The following is a 15,853-nucleotide window of genomic DNA, read 5'->3' as shown; positions in this document are numbered from 1 at the left end:
TATGTTTCTCGGCTGGCCTGGGAATGCCTTGGGATTCCCCCGGAGGAGCTGGCCCAAGTGGCTGGGGAGAGGGAAGTCTGGGTCTCCCTGCTTAGGCTGCTGCCCCCGCGACCTGACCCCGGATAAGAGGAAGAAGATGGATGGATGGATTAATAACTGAAGCTCATTGATTATTTTTTGTATTTGGGGATGGTTTATTTCTTATGCACACGATCAGTAATTTTGATCCAAACAATAATTAAACTTATAGTTTGATACTAGTTCTAATACCAGAGGACTAGTGATGTGATGTGTTTGTAAACTCTTTGGAAATTTTGTCCCAAATTTTGCTGAGTTTCTTCAAACGTGTAGTACAGTGTGATTCCAAGTGAAAATTAATTTATTTTTACACAGTTTTGAGTTCCCAACAGTTGGAGTGAAATGTTGATTTTAATGCTTTTGTTTAGTTCTTAGCTTGACGCAAATCTTTGACCACAGCTGGAAGTGATTAGCAAAGATATTTACTGATGAATATTTGTTATTTATCCAAAACTTATATTTCTCATTGGAACACAAAGAAGAGACCAAAACCAATAACCAATGTTCAAAAGTTAGAGTGAAAAACAAAAATTAATCACTGACACAACATTCAAATATTTATTCAGAGATATCAATAAAACTACAAACCAATGAAAAATCTGCTCCAACAACTCTGAGACCATCCAGGGTGGCTGCATCAGAGTTTACAACATCCACATATTTCAGGAAATAGTCCTCACCATCATGTAGCTACACTCCAGTGACTCTTGGATATTTTTGCTACAAATGTGAAAAACAATTGTGTGAAATAATACCAAAGAAATTCAAATAAATGAGTGCTAATATTTACTCTTTTTGCACAGACATTGGCAGAAAAGCTGGACTTTGTCTCCATTTTGTACAGAGTGGACATGGTTGGTGCATGCATGTAAAATAACACAACCCATGTATTGTCTTGTGTGCATGAGACCGAAAGCAAATCTCTTAAATGGCACTTTCCCTAATATTTTGTGTTCATTTTTCAGGAGAAACAAAACAACTCCTCTGCAACTATTTTTTTCTATTTAGTCAAATCTGATCATATTCAGTTCAGTTCAATTCAGTTTATTAATAAAGTGCCAAATCACAATAAAAGTCCTCTCAGGTTAGGTGTCTGAACAAAAACATGCATGCACATTATGCAGTACATTGGCAACAGTGGAAAGGAAAAAGTCCATTTTAACAGGAAGAACTTCCACCAGAACCAGAACCAGGCTCAGGACGAGCGGTCATCTGCTTCAACTCCAGCGAAGCAAATACACCTGGAAAACAGCAAAAATCTGTTGATAAACTTATTGATTAGTTTGCAAATTATTGCACCAGAAAACACTTTTCCAAAAGTTTTGTAATGAATCTTTGTGTGTGATTTTTTTTGTTTGTTACAGAGTGGAGTGTCTCATTTGTTCAGCCGTCTGAAGTTGGCCAGAGTTTGTAGACTGTGGGTCATCTCAACCCAAACATGCCGTCCAACAAATCTGTGTCTGACGCTCCCATCACTCAGTTCATCAACTGCAGAATCCTGAGAGATCACATGCTGAAGGGGTAAAAACCCACATTACACGCTTTGTAATGTCCATGAGGCAGAACACACCAGTAACTAGAAGCTAAACCACCACATTTCCAGATACAAGAAGTTCATTGTCATATACAAAGTGATAATTTTTGTTGAAACCATGTAATGAATTTCTTATTTTGCTCAGTCCCTGCTCACAGTCAGCAAAGTAAAACTATAAAACAGAATAAAGAGAATACAAAAATGGATTTGAGTTTTAATAAAAAATATAAATAGGTTTCATTGCACATGTACACATAAATATATAGGCTTACACACGCGCGCACACAGACACATATATAAGGTGAAACAGTACTAGATTTGTAGATTAGCTGCATTAGTGTTTATTCATGAGTCTGATGGTTTGTGGGAAGAAACTGCTAACGAAGGGGATCACACCAGTGACCAGGGTTCAAGAGCAAAACACAAAGCTAAACCACCACAGTACAAGGTGACGGTTTGTGTCTACTCCTGTAGTAGAGGTGAGCAACAAGTCACCTGGCTAAGCCACCAGGCCCAGCCCAGGTTCCACCATCAGCCTCCAGGTCAAGACCACTCTCTACTACTAGCCAGCAAGTCCAGAGCAAATCAGCCACATGACCCAGCACAGACTCTACCACTAAACCCCCAGGCCCAGCTAGCAGGGCCAGCCCTGGCTGTACCACCTGCCACCAAGTTAGTCTACCAGTTACTGCTAGGCTAACAAATTTCATTAGCAGCTCCAGTCTTGGTCCAAACTGGACTTCATCATCTTTTGATCCTACAATGTCAGCTATGTGTGCTGGAAATGACTAACTTGTGCATAAAGGCAACTCTGTCCCTTCACAGCACCTGAGTCTCTCCAACTGATTTGCTAATGTGGCACACCAGGCTGATTGCTCTGTCCCTGCCTGGTTTTCAGTCCGGGACATGGCGTCAGCCCCAGCTGCTCCAGTGGCTGGTGCAGCACGATCTGTCAGAGATACTCAGCTGCAGCCAGGGAACTCCACAGAAGAACCTCAGTGGCGTCCTCCTCTCAGGACCTCAACTTCTTTTGTTGGTTGGAGGATGCTGAAGGATGCTGAAGGAGGCTGTGCTCTGTCGCTGAAGTGGCCCACAATGATTGCTTCCAAGGGAAACCCCTACAGCCAGCCCTGGTGATGCTTACCTGTCAGCTTTTGTAGCCTAGTCATGCAGTCAGAACTATGCAATGTCTAGTTGTGAGTCCAACCTTTTTTTTCCCTTTTTGCTCCCACCACTCTGATAGTGGGAGACAGCATTATCAACAATATTAGTTTTTTTTAATGACATTACACACTGCCTTCCTGGTGCCGTATGTTGGGACAACCTGGACAAACTCCCTGGACTATTACTTCTGTGATTCTCTGTTCATGATGACACAGCCTGTCCACACTGACAGTTTAAAAGGCTACTATAATCACTTCTTTAGTTTTTTAAAAAACTTGCAGAAAGTCTAGTCATTAGTGGCCTCTTGCAAATGCTAACATGTGGAACAGAATGGTTTAGCAGACTCCTCAACCTGAACACACTGCATACACATGGTTTTGGCTTCATTGACAATTTCAACCTTTCCTGGAACCATCAACCTTTTTACAGGTCAGAGTACACCCAAACACTCTAAGTCAGTAGTGCCCAATCCTGGTCCTGGAGGGTCACTGTCCTGCATATTTTAGTTGTTTCCCTGCTCTTCATCGGGTCTTCAAGTTCTGCAGAAGTCTGGTAATCACTCATTCACTCAAATCAGGTGAGTCAAAGCAGAGAAACATGTAAAACATGTAGGATAGTGGCCCTCCAGGACAAGGACTGGACACTACAGGTCGAGGTGTTTCTCCATTAATGGCCAACATGCAGAATGTTGCAGCTTTGTCCTGCTCCTCTTTGTGCATTGCCAGTGGTCAACATAATGTGCACAAATGCCCCCTGTAGTTCCCTGCTGGTAAGAAATATCCCAGTTATTATTACTCAGAGGACTACTGGTCAAAAAGACTTGGAAATTTTTCCTACTAATCTTAACTCACAAAAAAAAAAAACAATTCTAATAGTTCAACAAATGTAAAATCTTCAAACTCTGGCTCCTCTCCACTTTCCACTACAGAGTCCAACCTGACTGATCCAGTGTTTTTTGGAAATGGAAGAAGATTTGGTTTTCTACATCTGAATGTTTGTAGCGTAAAAAGTTCACATACATTTGGTTACCTAAATATATTGTTTTCACAAACTCATTCAGATATCATAGTATTAAAAGACACCTGGTTAAAAATATGATTATGTTGTTTCCTTTACTGGTTTTAATAACTTTAGAGTTGAAATAGTTGGTAAAGGAGCAGTTGTAGTAATGTTTGTTAAATCTTTTTTTCCAGTGATTGAGTTAAATTCAATTTCACTCCCAAATTCTTTGAAATTTCTTTCCTCTAAGGCTGAACTTGGTCCTAATTACAGTTATCATCATTGTGGTCTACAGACCTCCTTTGGCACCTCCAGAAGCCCATGTCAATTTATGTGCATTGATGACTCCTTTAGTTAATCATGAGATTATTATTGTGGGTGACTTTTAATTTAGACTGGTTAGCTACAATTTCCAATAATCTGAAGGAATCTTATTTTCTCGCAATTAATTAAATACCCTACCCGTCCAAATCTAAATAATCCTACTAAATCAAGCCTAACTAACTTAATCTGAACAGGTCAGAAAACTATTCCTTCTCTGGTGTATTTGACCTAGGTGTGAGTGATCACTGTCCTATTGTTTGTATTAGAAATGTTAAATATAGTCAAAGTTCTTCTTGAGTCGGTCCTGCCTTTATCAGAACAGCTTTCCTAACTGCAGCAGTGCATATGTTCCTTAGCTGTCCAAGGCAAGCCAGTCAAATTGTTTAAACGTCTTTCCAAAGCCCAAGCTTTATTTCTTAAAAGAAACAAAGTGGAAGCTCAGCTGTAAACCGGGGTGGACTTACAGTTTGTCCACAACTTTTTAAAAGAAACCTATTTATCTAAGACATAAATAAAAATAGTTGTAAAATAATTTAGTGCTAGTGCTAATTTAATTCAGGATTTTGAGAGTTTCAGTAGTTCTAAGAGCTAAGATACAGATCATGCAAAAAGGCTTGATTATTAAAATGGTTCACATTTCTTCTAGCTATAGTAAGTGATAAGCACCTGTATCTCAGAGAATTGTGATTGTACTTTATCTTTTTCCTCACCAGTCAAAGAGGCAAAACCTTGTGAAACAAACTGTGAGAAAAGCTGATCTGTTTCAGTGTTGGTTGTTGTCCAGGCTTGGAGCGCACACTGTACTGAGAAGCTGATTGATTGAATCCACACCAGTTATTCTTATTTAATCATAATACTCCTATCAACTTCTTATTTGGTCTGTCTCCATTTTTTCAGATGGTCTGTTACAAAAACCTAATGCAGTATTGATGTCCACAAATGTGTTGGGTTGTTGTGTAATCTCATTAAAACGAACTCTTTGTGATTGTGAAGGGAGGACCTGTGGGTGCGTGAAGGGAAGATTTTAGACCCAGAGAAGCTGTTTTTTGATGAGCAGGGCTTCGCTGACAAGAGAGTGGACTGTGATGGCAGCATCATCGCGCCAGGCTTCATAGATGTTCAGATCAACGGTAAAATCAAACACAAACTGAAAATGAGGCAGATTTATTGTTTTCTCCAAATGTTACACAGAAACCGAGGGATGTTCTGATGTTTTGTGGTTCTACCCACATGGAGATCTTATGTCTGTTTGTTTTTACTGCCACAATCTTATTTTTTGCTCAAAAATCTGTTGTCTTGTCAAAGTAACTGTAAATTTACGTTGACAGGTCCTACAGTTGAGAAAGACAGAGGATGTTTTGTACACAGACTTGGTGTGTTGATGTTGAGTTAATGGTGGGTTTTTCTCCTTGCAGGAGGTTTTGGCATAGACTTTTCTCGGCCATCTGAGGATATTGGTGTGGGACTTTCTCTTGTCTCCAAAAAGATCCTGGAGCATGGTGTGACATCGTTCTGTCCGACTCTGGTCACCTCTCCTCCAGCCGTCTACCACAAGGTGGAGCTATCCAAATAGATCCAGACAAAAACAAACAAAAACTAAAAACATGTTTGCGTCTGGCTTTAATTCCTGTATTGTGTAAAATCTAAATCAGTCTGTTTGTTTCAGGTTTTGCCTCAGATCAAAGTGCAGAACGGAGGACCAAATGGAGCTGGAGTTCTGGGTACAGAGCTAAATTAGCTGTAAAGATGCTTAACTCTGTTTTTGAGGTCACTTCAGATACTCAAATATTTGCTCTGAAGCACAGAAATTAGTTCTTTTGTGACACTTTAAGTTGCACACTAATGGTTTTATTCCTACATGTTGGTATTACTTCCAGTTTAACAGTTCTAGACCCAACATTTTAAAAAAGTAGTCCTGTCCCATTCCCCAAATCACAAATAAAAGAGCGTCTTTAATATAGTGTAATTTATTTTCATTGTGCGTAGCAATAAATACAAACTGAAGCAACAACTTTACAGTCAACCAAGGCTAAAAGAACAAATAAAGACCTTTTCTTTGTTTTAAATATGTTTTCTGGGGAAAATAAAGAAAATGACATTCACTATGCCCAACTCCAAACTTAAACGGGTAAAAGCTTGATAAAAAAGACAGTTCAGCCTAACAGCTTCAGTGATTTCTCTGAGTGATATAAATATTTTCTCATATATTGTATTGTCTTACAACTGGTCACAGACAACAGTAAATATGCTAAAACCCATCAAGTATCTCTTCAAAATCCAATTAAAATCTTGAACAAGCTTTTTTATGCTCTTTATTGTAATATCATCAGTAAGTATAATAGTCTAGACTTTGAAAACTGCTAAATATTCAGTGACTGATGTCTTATTTTTAAGGTTTTAAATAGACTCATTATTAAGTGATTTTATTCAGAAGTATAATGCCAGAATAAACCCTAGAGCCTTAACTAGAGGAGTCTGTGCTATAGCAAGGAGGAGAACTGAATTTGGGCGAAAAGTGGTGTCAATTAAAGAAACATTCATGGAACAAACTACCAGGATATGCCAGAGACTGTGACAGTTATTCAGTCCTTAAAAAGAAACTCAAACTTTGGCTCAAAACAAACCAGTCATAAATATACCCATCTAGATTTATAGAGTTTGACGTTTATCATGTATTGTTTTTCTGGATTGTTTTGTTAGTTGGTGTATCTGTTATATCTTATGTTTTTCTTTACCTGCTTTAGGTCTACGGACGAATTAGCTAATTCTGGCACATATACATTTATGTGTAATATGATATGTTGATTAATGTGTATTGTCCTAATTTAATAAAATGCAGTAGTAGTAGTAATAATGACAATAATAATAATAATAATAATAAAAACACAAATACAAACTACAGATCACGGAGTAAGATTGTCTGAGGGCTGGTTTCATTCCAAACATAAAGATCATGGGGGACTTTTCCTTTTAAATAATGCTTGTTTGTGTGTTGTGCTTCGTCTGCAGGTTTCCACCTGGAGGGTCCGTACATCAGCATGGAAAAGAAAGGAGCCCATCCCGAGCAGTATCTGCGTACCTTCCGGTCTAGAGGGATTGAGGACCTGATGGAGACCTACGGCAGCCTGGAGGATGTTTCCATGGTAACGCTGGCTCCTGAACTGGCCGACAGCCAATCAGTGGTCAAGGAGCTCTGCCAGAGGGGCATAACTGTGTCGTTAGGTGAGGGGAATTTTTCTCCATGTAGTTAGAAAATCAGAATTTTTTTCACATTTCTCTGGTTTTTGTCTTGTTTACTGGAAAGTGTGATATAATTAATATTTGCTTGGCTGCAGGACATTCAATGGCCAACCTGTCGCAGGCTGAGGATGCTGTTCAGCACGGAGCATCCTTCATCACTCACCTCTTCAATGCCATGCTGCCAGTAAGTCCAGTTGATCCTTTTTACCCACAACTGACACTCTTATCGAAACATATGCTGGTGTAGATTCTCAGTCATTCAGGACATGCTAAATCCAAATAAAGGTTTAAAACAAAAACAACTGGACTTCTGTTCTGTAGTTAAAGACTTTTCTCATCTGAGGAGCTTTCTGTTCAAACAGCAGAGAGTTTGGAGTTCCAGCTTTTATAGCTGAGGTGTTCTGTAAGATGGATTCACCTGCAGATTAACTCACTCTCCTAACAATAGAGGCTCATTAGGGACTTTGTTAGCGTGATTCACTGATGGGTCACATGAGTGCAGGTGCTGATTGGAGTGAAACTGACTGGGGATCAGGCCTAAAGCTCCATTGGAGGTTTAAAAAGCTGGAATCTGAGACCTCCTCCTCTGTTTAAAGCTGGTTTCTCTCTTTTGACATAGATGTCTTCCTTCACCCCCTCTCAAACCATCTGTCTTCTCTGTCCAACATATGAACATGTTGGTCCTCCAAAGAGTGTCCCTTCTCCTGGAGGTGTAGGAGCTCAGCTGAGTCCTGAAGAGCTGCTCTCCTGAGTTGAGCCATGCGTCTGTGGAGAAGATGTTTGTTTCTCCAATATGGAGGTCTGACCTGCAGACACCACACCGCTCAGTTTGTGTTTGGGTGTTTTGTCCTTAGGATGGACCAGCCTTTGTCCAAGAGTCCTGTTGGGTTTGAAATACATTGGGATGTTGTGTTTGGAGAAAATCCTTCTGAGTTTCTCAGATACTCCAGCAACATCAGGGATGACTCCACACTCTCTGCTTTTTGAATTGAGAAAGCTCTTATGGAAACACATCAACTACAGATGAGCTGCAGTTTTCTACTGAGGCAATCAGATGAACTTTTTTACACAAAGAAGAAGAAAAGAAGAAGCAGATAAATATATCCACCATCAGAAGGTTTGGAGAACTGTTGATTGAACCACTTAAAAAAAATTACAGGAAGGTCTGCTGCCTGGAGGGAAAAAAAAGAAAGAAAAGTGGAGTTTTGATTGATATTATAAACTGAGTTCAGTTTTGTTTTCCTCTAGACAGTTTTCAGTCTAAATAAAAACAACCATCCTTCTGTCTGGTCCAGTTTCACCATCGGGACCCGGGTATTGTGGGTCTCCTGACCAGTGATCAGATTCCTGCTGGCAGGACGGTGTTCTATGGGATGATCGCTGATGGAATCCACACCAACCCTGCTGCTCTTCGGATTGCACACAGAGCTCATCCATCAGGTGTGTTAATGCTGAAAACATGTCACTTTTATTACAACTGTATTAGTGGTCAGGGGAACGTGTGAGAGGCAGTCCGCCATGAGGTTCTGATGTTCTGACTTCCTGGTTTCTACTGCATTTTGTATTGGAAACACATGGTTCTGGCTGACCAGCATGCAGTTCTCATGCCAGCTCTATTCATCTCTTTAATGCTTAGCAGAGAGGTGAGGGCTTGGTGATCAGTTCTGAGCGTGAATCTGCATCCCTATACACATCCTCAAACTTTCAACTGCTCTCACACAAGCAAGAGGCTCGTTTTCTGTAGTGGAGCATTTCCACTCAGCTGGAGACAGGGTGCGAGAAGCAAAAGCAACAATGCGTTCCACAATGACTGAGTGCAACTGTGTCAGAATAGCTCCCAATCCATGGTCTGAGGCATCTGTTGTGATGAATGTTGGCAATTCAGGGTTGTAGATGGCAAGTGCTGGGTTTTCAGTAGCATTGTTTTGAGATCACTGAAACTTTTATCAGCTGCATCAGTCTATTTTAGTTCAACTTGAGTATTTGGTTAAAGTAGCTCTCACAGTGGCTCAACCACTGTTATGCAGCTTGGTAGAAACTTGCTGAACCAGGAGGTTGAGCTCAGGATTAAAAGAAGAGCTGCCATATGTTATGGTGCAGGAGCTTCAGCGATTGCAGTCAAGTGATCTGGGCTGGGGTGCAACCCCTCCCTATGCCTCTTTTGCACCGACTCTAAAGGTCCTGGCTCCACTCTACTCGGTTTGCTTTGCACGTGTTTCCATTGGCCTTTTTTCAAGGCCGGCCCTGCATCTTTGGTCCCTGCTTCGTAGTCGGGCCAGCCGGGTCGGTCCTGCTTCGTGGGCGGAGCAAGCTTAGCTCCTGTTCACTCATTGGTCGTGGGTGTGACCAGATGCAAGCATAAAGAGCGAAGGTAGGAATATAAACAACAGCGTTAGCTCACCCTGCAACGTTTATGCTGTCTGTCCCCCAGCTGAAGGCGCTGTAAAGCCTGAAATCTCCGGCGGATAACAGCTGTCCTACTCCGCGCAACAATCGCAGCATCCAGAGCCTTTCTTCCACTGCGCCTCTCTTCCTGGAGTCTCAGGAGAATCCCCAGAAGTTTAAAAAACAGCAACAACACATAGCGCTTTCGTTGTTTACACAACTTGCGACAAGTTTTGCGTTTCTCTGCTACCGACCAAACTGGCTGGTGTGAACGCAATGCATTCTTTATAGAGCCGAGTAGAGTGGAGTAGAGCCGGACTTCTGAATAAGAGCCCGTGTAAAAGGGGCATTAGAGATAACATGTCCCAGGAAAGGAATACTTGACTGACCAAATGAGCTTTTGTTGAAGTTGATCTGTAGGCCCACGTATTTAAGGCCCTTGAGAACAGTTTGTTGATGTTCATCATGATGTGTCTTGGAGTTCCCATACATTATAACAGCATCCAAATAGTTCCTGACTCCTGGCAAATCCTTCAGAACTGTGTCTATCATTTTTTGGAAGGCAGATGGTGCTGAAGCAAGTCCAAAAGGAACTTGTGTGAACTCAAAAAGTCCCTCATGTGTTATGAAAGCAGTAAGACTGTGACTATCAGGGTATAGAAGCAGCTGGTGGTAGGCTGAGTTTAAAACAATCCGGCTATAATGTGTGGCATCAGCCAGTCTTGTGAACAAGTCCTTCATATGAGGCAGAGGGTGACAGTCCATTATCACACTTTCATGAGGTTCACAGATGTTTGTGCCACCACTAGAGGACTCACCGATTCAGAGACATCCACTGGTTCAATGTTGCCGGCTTGGAATATGCATTTGAGCTTTGCTGAAACCTCTTCACGTACACTGATTGACAGTCTCAGTTTTTGGCATACTGGTTGCACTGTTTGAGGCCCAGTCCCAATACTTGCACTTCCTCCCTCGTTCCACACTCGTTGCAGCGGGCATCCCTCATGACTGAGGGCCCTCGTCTGTGTGGTAATGATTGGGTTTTTCAAAGGTTCACAATGCCCGCCTGACAAAGGAGTTCTTCCAATAGAATAACATCACTCTTTTGGACCATCCTGCATGTTCCCCAGATCTAAACCCAATTGAGAACATTTGGGGATGGATGGCAAGGGAAGTTTACAAAAATGGACATCAGTTCCAGACAGTAGTCTCCTGCAATGACTGCAATGACTTTGGAAAGCAAAATACCTAAACTGTATTTTTAAAATCCTACTGGTACCTTCTTAAAATACCAAAACAGGGACCGGTCGGCCATGTTGGATGTCACAGTTATGACTCAGAGGTGCAAGTCGTTGATGTAACCTGTACTGACCCAGTTCTCCAATGTCTGCATGCTTGTAACCTGAGCACACGAACCCTTCGACTGAGAACACGCTTCATAGAGGGGCGAGGATTGGGACAGGGAACTTTTTAACACATCAAAGATGGTGGGCTAAAGCAGGATCAACTTTATTCCCCCTGCATGTTTTTTTCTCATTGGGAGGTTATTTTGCATGAATGATGAAAGACACGTCTCCACCAACGATGATAATCTGCAGCTTTAAGCAGGTCCACACCCAGTAGTGATGATCCGGTCTGGAACTTATTTTGATCTGCTACTCCTGCTGTAGCTTGTAGGTAGCCAGTAGCAGGTAGGTCATCTTTTACATATGTGACTAACTTTTAACAGGACTCTGGAGGTCAGAACCAAAATGAGGTTGTAAAGTTCTTGTTTTAATTTTTTTTATAGAATATTAGAAGGTAAAGTTTATGTTTCTCAGTGAGGGAATGACAACATCTCATGTAGAAACCAGAATTATTTGTTTATGTTCCAGGTTTGGTTTTAGTGACAGACGCCATCACAGCTATGGGTCTTCCTCCAGGTCGTCACACTCTTGGTCAGCAGGTCATCGAGATCCAGGGTCTCCACGCCTACGTAGCAGGTTTTTTTTTTTCTTTTCTTTTTCTAATAACGGACATCTCAAAGCAGATGTGGGACTTTTATTAGATTCTTCTTAATAAATGGTTTGTTCATGAACTGAATGAACAGAAATAGATTTATCAAGATATTTTACTTCTATTTCTACTCATATCACTTTGTTTTTTATTCCTTTCAGTTTATTTAAATAAAACTAATTCACAACAAATATGATTTCGGGATGTGTGCAGAAAACCGAATGTATTCCAGTTATGATTTGGTTGATCTGACTGGATGTAGCCGTTCAGGTGCTTTACTGCACTTGATCTGATTGGCTGCAGCTGATCAGATGCTGGTTTTTAAATGTTTTGCAGAAAACTGTCTGGATCATTTGTCTCATTATTGGCTGCTGGAAACAAAGTCTGTTTGGACTTTTCTTTCCACAGAGAACATTTCCTTTGTGTGTCTGACTGAGACGAGCTCAGGTCTTCTGTACGAGTTTGTCTAGACAAACACATCCTTTTGATGCATTTTAAACTCCAACCCTTATAATTGAGGCGCAGAAATACAAAGTATTGATCTTTCAGGTACAAAGACGCTCAGCGGCAGCATCGCCACTATGGACATGTGTGTTCGCCACTTCAAACAGGCCTCAGGTCAGTTTTCTTCATTTGGTTTTATGTTAAAAATTAGCTGAATTCTTGTGTTTTCTGACAAACATTTTGAAACATTCTGCCAAATACTCAAACAGTAATTCTGTGTTTAAGAAGTACTATCTCAGCAAGACAAAATCACACCAAAAACAGGTTATTGACAAGAGGACAAACTGTGTTTAGTTTAATATTTATTTACAGAAATTCCTATCAAAAGTGAACTTGACGTTCTTTTGATTCTCATTTTCAGAAATATAAATGCAGAAAGATTTTTACTTTAATTAATGAAATGCAATATGAGCTTTAGGTTGTGATTTCAGTCTGCATGGGGTTAAAAATTCAGGAATTTCTCAGTGAGACATAATGCCCAAGACATTCATCTACAGGCTCATATTTTAGGGTCTTTTATGATAAATGTAAATGCTTTAATGTTCAAAAATGTAATTTTCCCCCATACTTCTCATTGATTTATGTTTAAATGTTTCCTTTTGGTGGCCTGATTTTGTTTGTTGTTATTATTGTTTGTTTTTAAAGGTCTGAATTCTCTCTCTTTGTTCTGGATGTGAAACTAGTAACCTGGATAAAAATTATGCAAACATGTTTTATGGTGAATTTTAGACAATAACAAAGAATAAATTAGGATACAAACATGGTTTTTTAAGCGTCTTAAAACCTTTTGGTTTAAACATCAAGTTTTTATTATAACTTCTGCATATTTTTATACATAAATGAACCGAGTTTGTCCTTCGGGTCATATTACCACATCCAGCTGTAGGTGCAGATGTTGGACTCAGTTATTTCTTCTCCATCTTGTTCTCAGGCTGCAGTATAGAAGAAGCTCTGGAAGCTGCTTCTCTGCATCCGGCTCAGCTTCTCGGCATCACCAACAGGAAGGGGAATCTGGACTATGGCTCAGATGCAGGTCAATCTTTAACTCACAATCTTCTAATTCATCTCTCACTTGTGTAAATTCCAAGAGTTTCAAAAACAAGGCAACTAGACTTTGTTTCTGTAGCTGAAGACATTTGGTTTTTAATCCAAGGAGCCTTTTTCAATTCAAAAGAAAAATGTGGTGTTCCAAGCTTTTAAAATGCAGTGAGGTGCTCCGTTATTGTGCGCAGAAATCACATGCAAAATATTCTCTCCTGAGGGTCCTTAGGGTCTTTATAAGCCTGGTTCACAAGAGAGATGTTATGAAATTACTAGACTCCATCTGGGAAGCTGGATGTTGAATCCAGAGCTGTTACAAGTTTAAAGCCCTGTCCCCTTCATATAAACAAACAAAACTTTGCTCTTGGTAAAATAGTTTTTCAGGGGTTGACTCTTGTTGATTCCTGTACTTCTTACTTTGCAGTTGTATGGTTAAATGTTAATTTTTCTAACACATTTAGCTGTAATTAGTTATTTTATGCTTAAAAGGAAGATCCTGTGACACAAAGGTTGTGCGCAGTGAGTAGGTGGGAATCCAGAAATCCAACATGGCAACTTTTATAAACCAGATCCTGCTGGCTTCAACTTCTAACAACTGGAGAAAGCAGGGACACTTGGTGTGATATTTGAATATGTCTGTGTGTTTTGGTTACATGCACGAAGGTGTAATTAGAGGGAAACTGACTGGGGATCAGGTTTTAGACACAGCTGAGTCTGGTCCTGAAAAGCAAAGATGACAGAAACAAAACCCATTCACTTTGTTTTTAAAACTCTGAGGATTTGCCACGTCCTGGTTGACTGAGAATCTTCACAAACTCACTCTTGGGAGTTCTCCTTCCAAGGAGGCAAATTTTGATTTTATGCTTTTTAAATTGGGCTTGATCAACAGTTTTCCTCTTTCAGAGTTTTTCTTTAGACTTTGACACTGAATTGGACTGAAAAGGAGTAAAAAAGCAGCCACTGTTCTGCAGCCATCCTGAAGTGGTTCCAGATGTTTGGAAACTGCTTTGATTTGCTGCAGACTCTTCTGAGAGAAACAGTCTCTCTGAGGTGTCAGCAGGACTCCATTGTTTGTAACACCTGAAAATGTTTCTTCACAGATCTTGTTCTGCTCAATGATGACCTGAACATCATATCCACCTACATTTCTGGAGAGGAGGTCTGGAAAAAAGGAGCATAGAAGATAAAGAAACTTTGTGCCTTTTCATGCTTTAATGCACGCAGAAACATGTTTTTTAATTACTTGATTTTATGGACATTCTGCAGCACATTTTAAACTGAGTGAACACGGCTGTGCAGTTCCGTACTTCGTAATTCACTTAGATTATTTTTACTGATAAATATCAGAACTTTTTTCTCAGATTACTTTTTTTAATCAACTATCTTATTTGGAAGTGAATTCTCAGGTAACAATACTATAGTGCAATGTCACAAAGACATTTATTTTATCCCTCCCACCCAGAGGGGAGCGATGACTTGCACATCCATTAATATCATCTTAACAATGCAGCGTGGGCTACCTGCAACAAACACTTAAGGAAAAAAATAAATAGGCAAGTAAATAATAAAAAAAGTCGCTTAGGAATGGCAAAAACCCCCAAAACAAAACAAAAAAACGAAAGGGCTCAGTCATCACAATCAGAGTTGAGAAGTGTCTGATTCAGAATTAAGTGCCTTCGCTAAAAGGTAAGTAGATTTTCTCCGAGCCCAGAAAGGAGCATGAAAGTTCCTTCGTTGTAAAGGTCTTTAAATTAAATGATCTCTTTCTTACATTACTTGTTGACAATCCATCGTTTCTCCTGCTCTGGTAGAGTTTTGTTTCTGCATCTTTTCATCAGGATGGAACAGAAACCCCAGCAGGAAAGATAATCTGTTCATCTTTTACTTATTGAAAAAAAAACAATCAAACAAAAATGACACAAGGAACTGAATGTAAAACCATGGAAACTTTAATACACCTTGGATCATCAATTTGTGTCTGAATGAACTTGGAAATAAGGAAATCATTTGGTTTCTGAGTTTGATTTCATTCAAACAAAATGTTTTATTTTCTGATTTGAATAAAAGTTGTTTCCACATTTTGTTTTTATGATTTTTTTTTCTTACAGAAAGTTTCAGACGTGTGTCTACATCGATTCCAGATTAGCTGAAGTTTTTTTATTTTTTGTATATAATTTAAATATTGTTTTATTATATTGACTTTATAACTACAGCTGTTATTTATTTTGTTATATATTCAGTGTAAACAATGAGTTAACATTTAAAGACAAACGACATTCAATCGATCAGAAGGACATTCTGTTCTGTTGATTACAAATAAAGATAAGAAATAATGAAACTTAAACTACATTGAAGATAAATTAAGAACTAATTAAAACAACATTTTAAATTTGGCAACGTAACAGAAATAAAAGCTGTTGTAAAAATCTAGTTTATTGATGTTAACATTATATTATTATTATTATTTATTTAAGATCCAGAAAGCATTTTCTGAAAATAAATGAATGAATAAAAGCTCAGAACATTTGCTGTAATAATTTCATGTTTGTACAAAAAACGATTTTCTGACTTTTATCCTGAAAATGTGTC

The 15,853-nt window shown here is 39.5% G+C and overlaps 1 protein-coding gene across 1 annotated transcript in view; it reads left to right on the top strand.

Annotated features, from left to right (window-relative positions):
- Nucleotides 1-15,342, top strand: part of amdhd2 (amidohydrolase domain containing 2) — a 17,067-nt gene extending 1,725 nt beyond the window's left edge. The window contains exons 2-12 of the mRNA XM_017441940.3: nucleotides 1,443-1,599; nucleotides 5,093-5,229; nucleotides 5,515-5,654; nucleotides 5,766-5,820; nucleotides 7,109-7,321; nucleotides 7,435-7,523; nucleotides 8,635-8,779; nucleotides 11,599-11,706; nucleotides 12,269-12,337; nucleotides 13,155-13,256; nucleotides 14,365-15,342. Of these exons, the coding sequence (XP_017297429.1) occupies nucleotides 1,517-1,599; nucleotides 5,093-5,229; nucleotides 5,515-5,654; nucleotides 5,766-5,820; nucleotides 7,109-7,321; nucleotides 7,435-7,523; nucleotides 8,635-8,779; nucleotides 11,599-11,706; nucleotides 12,269-12,337; nucleotides 13,155-13,256; nucleotides 14,365-14,444 (1,221 nt within the window). The 5' untranslated portion in view covers nucleotides 1,443-1,516 and the 3' untranslated portion in view covers nucleotides 14,445-15,342. The remainder of the gene's footprint in view (nucleotides 1-1,442; nucleotides 1,600-5,092; nucleotides 5,230-5,514; nucleotides 5,655-5,765; nucleotides 5,821-7,108; nucleotides 7,322-7,434; nucleotides 7,524-8,634; nucleotides 8,780-11,598; nucleotides 11,707-12,268; nucleotides 12,338-13,154; nucleotides 13,257-14,364) is intronic.
- The last annotated feature ends 511 nt before the right edge of the window (nucleotides 15,343-15,853 follow it).

This window comes from Kryptolebias marmoratus, unplaced genomic scaffold, assembly GCF_001649575.2.
Source record: "Kryptolebias marmoratus isolate JLee-2015 unplaced genomic scaffold, ASM164957v2 Scaffold61, whole genome shotgun sequence".
In the NCBI taxonomy this organism is placed as follows: domain Eukaryota; kingdom Metazoa; phylum Chordata; class Actinopteri; order Cyprinodontiformes; family Rivulidae; genus Kryptolebias; species Kryptolebias marmoratus.
Note: the sequence above shows the minus strand (reverse complement) of the source record. Positions and strands in the feature narration are given on the sequence as shown.